This window comes from Citrus sinensis, chromosome 7 (genome assembly GCF_022201045.2).
Source record: "Citrus sinensis cultivar Valencia sweet orange chromosome 7, DVS_A1.0, whole genome shotgun sequence".
In the NCBI taxonomy this organism is placed as follows: Eukaryota; Viridiplantae; Streptophyta; class Magnoliopsida; order Sapindales; family Rutaceae; genus Citrus; species Citrus sinensis.
The window spans coordinates 15,833,056-15,840,321 of record NC_068562.1 but is presented as its reverse complement, the minus strand read 5'-3'; the positions used below and the strand labels follow the sequence as shown (position 1 = coordinate 15,840,321).

Here is a 7,266-nt window from a genome sequence, read left to right as displayed (position 1 = left end):
AGTGCAGAAAATAAAACCCAATTAATTAACAATACACAAAAAAAAAACATATTTTTTTAAGCAAGTGTTTTGTAAACTTTTTCTCTTATTAAAACACAAAAATTAAAAATTAAAAAAGAATAGAAAAGCCAAGCGCAGTAAAAGAGGCAAATATCTATAGAGGCATGAACAGTATTTTAGGTTAAGAGTAGTGATATACGTCCCAAATTTTTTATCCTAAATGATGTATCATTTATCAATTGGTTGGTAAGATAATACAACTAATTTACTTGAATTTTGTAAAAATTTATCAACTAATTAATGAATGCCACACCACTTGCGATGGTTATTTAGGATAAAAATTTGAGATATCTGTTATTTCCCTTATAATTAAAGCTAAAAATGTAAAAACAGTAAAGGAGGTTTTTATGAGCTGGAAGAGGGGTTTTATAAATAAATTTATGGGGGGTTAGGAGCTCAACTCTTTGTTTCACGTCTCTTTTATGGTATATCGTTAGTGAAAAACAAGCTTGGGTCCTTCAAAGACCATTCAAGAATTTATCCAAAAAATTTTGGGTTTGTTTGGCTCGACTAACTTTGTATAAGTTGGGCTTTTTACAAAGACCAAATGAGTTGGTTTTAGGAGGATTGGGTCCGAATAAAATGTTGAATGGGGCTCTTAAAACTCCTCTAAAATCTTTAGAATACCCCTATTGAATTTGAATTTATAAAATACAAACCAATATATTAAAATTAATCATGTTTTCATAAAATTTCACCCTAGAAAAAGTATTTATCCTAATTTTTATTTATAAAATAAATGTATGTAAATATTAATATCTTAAATTATTTTCTTCATATTATATTTTTCTATCTCCATAACTCTATACTCTCATAATTTTCTCAAAAAAATTATCTTTTCAATTAAAACTTACAGTTTAAATATACGTTATGAAATGGTGTGTGTGTTAAAAGTGTGTTGAAGAATAAATTATTCAAGTGTTGTTTTAATTTACCGTTTAAAATAAGAAATAAGTTAATTTATCTTTGATTATTTAGGTAATTTCATTTTTAAAGGGGTTTTATGAAGAATTTTGAAAGGTGCCTGCTCCAAAATGCCTGTTCTTATTTTCCAGGTAAGACAATATTGACTACTGCTAATAGTACCCCTAAGAAAATTCTCATAAAACCCCATCATGTTGTTTATTTGCTTTTTGCCTAATCAAACTTACATAAAAAGCCAAAACCCACAAATGAGTTATTTTGTTAATACATCCAAACACCCTCACGTCACAATCTTCAAAGGTGATTTTTTTTTTTTAAAAAAAAAGAAATTTACATATGTATTTCTCCTTATAAATAAACATAGTACAAAAATGGAAAAAACTTCGAACATAAAATTGAAAATTCTCTAGTTATAAGACTAAAACTAAGAGAGTGGGTTTTAGAAGGATATTGGGTGGCCAATAACGGAATCAAGATTTTCATTTGGGGTTGCCGAAATATAACACAAGTTATGAGTTTCCTTAAAAACTTAATTTGGGATTGTCAAACGTATATTACACGCTCGAGGTTTCTTTGAAAGCTTTAATTTTACCTTGCATTTCATAAAATTTCAAAAAAATTGTATATGGTTCCACCTCTACGGGTGGTGTTAAAAGTGCCATTTGAAGATATTAGAAATCCATCTTATCCCAATATTAATGATACGACTCAAAAATAATTTATTTTAAGGTCGAATCTCAGGGAATTCAGAGAACTAAACAGTCAACATTATTTTTCATAAATTTTATTTTCATTTTATACAAAATCTAAAAAAAATTAATTGATTTTCTTGGTAGTGGGTTCTCTGTATGAATATTAATCTTCAATTAAACTAAAAAAACATATATTTGCAATAACAATATCTTGTTAAATTTATTGTTGAAAATTATTGGATTTCAATTTTTTTTTTAAAAAAAGTTATATTATATAGGTCAAAAAACAAATACTTAAATTATTATAGTACAATAACACACATTTTGTAATTAATTTGATCCTCTTGTATTATAATGGTGAAATAGTCAAATTTCATTTACGTTAGAGTAGTCTCGAAGTCAAAGATGGATTTTAATTGATTGGTTATGCAAGCTACATTTTTATACTAAATAATACAAACAAATTGATGACTTTTCACGCGTGTGTAATAGAGTGGCCGTCCCCAAGGCTTGCGGATGGGTTAGGCTTATGCCCAGTGCCCACCAACAACTCGACCCGACCCATAAGCCTTACCACGGCCCTTATGACTAATCCACAAAGTTCGGGTAATCACACTTGCCATGCAGGACTAAAGGGACTTCAAATCAAGCTAATTTTGAAAGCACCACAATAAAAACGTTTATTTTACAGTCACTGGGTCACTGTTATTTAATAACTAATTCTAATAAATTTTTTTATACTTTTTATTTATTGATCAGTTATTTCATTCCACAACAATACGGACGTAAACCCGTAATACTGTGCGGTGATTTGACCCGATCCAACCCATTTGACAATGATTTGGTAGTAGGTAATGGTCTGATAATTACATCTGAAGGTGTGGTAGGTGAAAAGCTAAGAGAACTTGAATATGAACGCGAGGCCACAGGCCACAGGCCCCAGGTCAACATTGCCAAATCTACACCACCAAACCATGGACCCCACTCACCACCCAAACCCATTCTAACCCACCAACCCAACTCCACATGACCTTTCGTCACCATGCCATCACCAAACCCATTTGCACACATATTTTATCACACTCGTATTCTCTCACGTTTGCCCTCGAAACTCTTTCACAATTCCCATAATACCCCCTCACCAACTTTCTTCACCAACTTCAACACCCAATGCTGCCTCTATATCAATATCAAACACTTGCCGTTTCCCCTCAGAAGCTAAAAAATATATATATATGTTTATCAAAAAAGCTTCTGTTCGTAATCATTTTCATCATACCAACTTTTTAGTTTCTTCAATGGAGACTCAAACTCAAACACAAACACAAACCAAGCAACAAGAAGAGATCATTTTCCGATCAAAGCTCCCCGATATTTACATCCCTAAACACCTCCCTTTACACTCTTACTGCTTTGAAAACATCTCAAAGGTAGCTTCACGCCCTTGTTTGATCAATGGCTCCACCGGCGACGTCTACACTTACGGGGAAGTCGAGCTGACTGCGCGTAAAATCGCTTCTGGGTTAAACAAGCTGGGCATCGGACAACGCGATGTGATCATGCTCTTGCTCCCGAACGTGCCCGAGTTCGTGTTCTCCTTCCTCGGAGCATCTTACCGCGGCGCCATTGCCACTGCGGCCAATCCTTTCTTCACGCCGGCAGAGACATGCAAACAGGCCAAGGCCTCAGGCGCCAAGCTCATAATTACAAAAGCTTCTTACGTTGATAAAGTCAAGGACTTAGAAGAAGTGAAAATCATGTGCATTGACTCACCCCCGGATGGCTGCTTGCATTTTTCGGAACTTACACAGGCCGACGAGAAAGATCTGCCCCACGTCGATATCTTACCCGACGACGTCGTGGCGCTCCCGTACTCGTCGGGGACAACAGGCTTACCAAAGGGTGTCATGCTAACGCACAAAGGGCTCGTCACAAGCGTGGCACAACAAGTCGATGGCGAGAATCCAAACTTGTACTTCACCAAAGAAGACGCGATCCTATGTGTGCTGCCTTTGTTTCACATATATGCTCTCAATTCCATCATGCTTTGTGGGCTAAGAGCTGGGGCAGCAATCTTGATCATGCAGAAGTTTGAGATCAACTCTTTGTTACAACTTATTGAGAGGTACAAAGTTACGGTGGCCCCCGTTGTGCCACCGATAGTTTTGGCCATTGCAAAGTCGCCGGAGACCGAGAAGTACGACTTGTCGTCTATTAGGATATTGAAATCCGGGGCGGCACCGTTGGGGAAGGAGCTTGAAGATGCTGTGAGAATCAAGCTTCCTAATGCCATTCTTGGGCAGGTATGAATTAATTGTTTTAATTTATATATATATTATTTATTTATTTATCTCTTGGGAAATAAATTTTGTTACTAAATTTTTTGGGTGGTTAATTTCTATTGGGTCACCGATTAATATTTGAAATGTTGTTATAATATGATTTGATTTTTTTAAGTACGGTGGGAGGATTAATTTGTTGTATCCAAAGTAAAGAATTATTGTTAGTGGATGTAAAGAAATGATAAACGTATAAAATAGTGATAAAACGGTGACAAAAATCAAGTTCAAAATAATATCATCACAAAATTTAATTAAAATGGATGTGGAATGATTTTGCTATTAGTATTTATTTATTGTTCCCTTATTTTAATGACAATCGGTAACTTAATATCTATTGATCACTGTGCATTTCAAGACATTTAGGGTCATAGTTGAGCTTGAAAATTTTGAGAATCTTATTCATATCCATTGTCCACTATTTGCTATCGGATGAAAGGTGGAATGATTCAACAAAAAGAAAATTTGTAATTTTAAAACGTTAAAGCATGGAAAGAACATGATATTACTATATGGACAATTACTATTATATTGCTTTTTGCAATTTGCTTTTCTACTCCATGTGGACCACGTCCTTTTTGACCTTTATTTGGAAGTAGAGAATTTTGGACTATGAACGTGAAGCTTTCTAAATAAAATATATAGAATGTAAGGCCATTGAAAAAGAAATTTTAGAGTATTTTTATTATATTATACTTATTATATATATGACATGTGTTTATCTATTTTAAAAATTTTTATATGATTAATAATTATATTTAATTTGTATATACATGTTATATATATACATGCATTAAATAGGTATAATATAAAATTAGTCTAAAGTGTTTACTATTGAAGAGTCGTATCTTATTTATTTCAATGGCATGTATGGGCTTATTAGGTCGGTTTTCTAATAGGAATGAACCGTCTAATCATTTCGACAAATGACAGCAGAATTTTTGTTTTAATTTGGTGGGATCCCATCGTTATAAAGTGGGAGGGTCCGCCGCTGGTGCCACGATGGGATCCTCCACTACCTTAAAAATTTAAGTGGAAAATATAAAATAATTAAATGGGCAATTTTTTTTTTACCCCACAGGGATATGGAATGACAGAAGCAGGGCCAGTCTTAGCAATGTGTTTGTCATTTGCTAAAGAACCATTTGAGATTAAAGCAGGGGCTTGTGGAACAGTTGTTAGAAATGCTGAGATGAAAATTGTTGATCCTGAAACTGGTGCCTCTTTGCCAACAAACAAGCCTGGTGAAATTTGCATTAGAGGAGATCAAATCATGACTGGTATATTTAACAAACAAATAAAATTTTTATTATTTGTTTTAATTCGGAATTCTAAATTTTGTTAAAATCCTAAAAGTTATTAAGTCATATGGTTTATTATTACACTATTAAACTATTTGGCTCAATAATGCTTTTAGATTTTAATAAAGTCGAAGATTCTGAAACATATCAATACTCTATATACATATATATGGCAACAATAAAAGTGCTTTTTAAACACATGGAGTGTCATTTTTCTAGGGTATCTGAATGATCCAGAGGCGACAAAGAGCACAATAGACAAAGAAGGGTGGCTGCACACCGGTGACATTGGTTACATTGACGACAACGACGAGCTCTTCATTGTTGATCGATTGAAGGAACTGATCAAATACAAAGGATTTCAAGTTGCTCCAGCTGAACTTGAAGCCTTGCTTCTCTCTCACTCCAATATCACTGATGCCGCTGTTGTCCCGTAAGTATTAAGAAACTAATTACTTGGTGATGAAGTAATATTATTTTTTTTTAAATATGTTTTTCTTTTATTAATTGTTAATTTTAAATTTCAGAATGAAAGATGATGCAGCTGGTGAGGTTCCCGTTGCATTCGTTGTGAAATCAAATGATTCTCAGATCACTGAGGATGAGATCAAGCAATTTATTTCTAAGCAGGTACATATTTTTACAAGCATTGACTCAAATTAATCTATTCAATTAATAATGATTTATTAATCTAATATTACTAAACTATTTTAGTATACATGTTCAAGTTGATTACTAAACAATAATTGGATATATTTATATCCAGATCCAATGGATTGTGAAATATTCCATGCATTACTTTCGAACATGTGAAATCTGAGAATAAAAAATGATAATTATAAATTATTAAGATTCAAATAGGCTATTCACATGAGTCATGAATTTTTTTTTAAAAAAAATTGTTGTCATAACTTGACACAATTCAAGAGGCTTACTTAGATATTCATTTAATTGAATCGGAAAAATGTTAATTCGAAATACACAAAACATATTTAATAGATTAATTATAATTCACAGTGTTGTATAAATTGTATAGTTTTGTTCCATGGTTTCTTTAGCTTTCACATTTCTTTTTAAATTTTTAATTTATTGTTATCTTTTTCGATGATGCAGGTGGTATTTTACAAGAGAATAAATCGTGTGTTTTTCATTGACGCAATTCCGAAAGCACCATCTGGCAAGATATTAAGAAAGGAATTAAGAGCTAAATTAGCAGCTGATTATCAAAATTGATGAATATTTAATTAGTGGGCTGTCTAAATAGTTAGCCTGCAATTGCACAAGTAAAATCAAAAACAAATTTCTGATTATGGATATGTTCATTCCTGGACTGAAGTGATGCAAAAATGAGATTTAAATCTAAGGCCTGTAAATTAATGAATTGAAGAATTTCATCTCTCCCATGATATATGCTTCATATTATTATATTGATCTCATCTCATCCTTGATGTGTTGACAATTTTTCCTAAGCAACATTCTCGTGGGAGAAACTTATGCGGGACAAACACACCAACTCAACATATTGAGATGATGCGCCAGTCCAATAATAACTTATCATATGATAGGTTTAATGGTTTTTTTGGTGGGATTCATAATTTTTTATTTTAAATTTTGAAAAACTCTAATGATATGTCATTATTGAATAGGCGCAACACCTCAGCATATTGTGCCATTGTCGCACATAATTTTTTTCCCCTCAATTCTCTCTAGCTAGTTTATTAGGTTCTGGTTATAATCTTTTAACCAAAAGTGTCACATTTTGCCACTCGCCCTAATATATTCATCAAAAAATCTGAAGTGTTCCTGGTATATACTTCCTCATTTGATGGATAATTGTCACTCATTTATTTACTAATCAATTGAGAGGTACTCACGGATTGAATCTAACAATAGAATGTAACCAACCAAGAGGCAAGAACACTCAAGATTATCCCATGCTTTATAAGTAAA

The 7,266-nt window shown here is 32.9% G+C and overlaps 1 protein-coding gene across 1 annotated transcript; it reads left to right on the top strand.

Moving 5' to 3' along the window:
- Window positions 1-2,883: 2,883 nt before the first annotated feature.
- LOC102623419 (4-coumarate--CoA ligase 1-like) lies at window positions 2,884-6,722 on the top strand. Its single transcript, XM_006494749.4, has 5 exons — window positions 2,884-3,979; window positions 5,097-5,295; window positions 5,536-5,749; window positions 5,844-5,946; window positions 6,430-6,722. Exons 1-5 carry the CDS (start codon window positions 2,912-2,914, stop codon window positions 6,547-6,549), a joined length of 1,704 nt encoding a protein of 567 aa, XP_006494812.2. The 5' UTR covers window positions 2,884-2,911; the 3' UTR covers window positions 6,550-6,722.
- The last annotated feature ends 544 nt before the right edge of the window (window positions 6,723-7,266 follow it).

Bases quoted from the DNA above. Each gene is read 5' to 3' on its own strand.
- LOC102623419 (XM_006494749.4), top strand. From the start codon at position 2,912: ATGTTTATCAAAAAAGCTTCTGTTCGTAATCATTTTCATCATACCAAC. The intron at 3,980-5,096 runs GTATGAATTAAT...TTTACCCCACAG, and splicing joins CTAATGCCATTCTTGGGCAG to GGATATGGAATGACAGAAGC. The intron at 5,296-5,535 runs GTATATTTAACA...TCATTTTTCTAG, and splicing joins AGGAGATCAAATCATGACTG to GGTATCTGAATGATCCAGAG.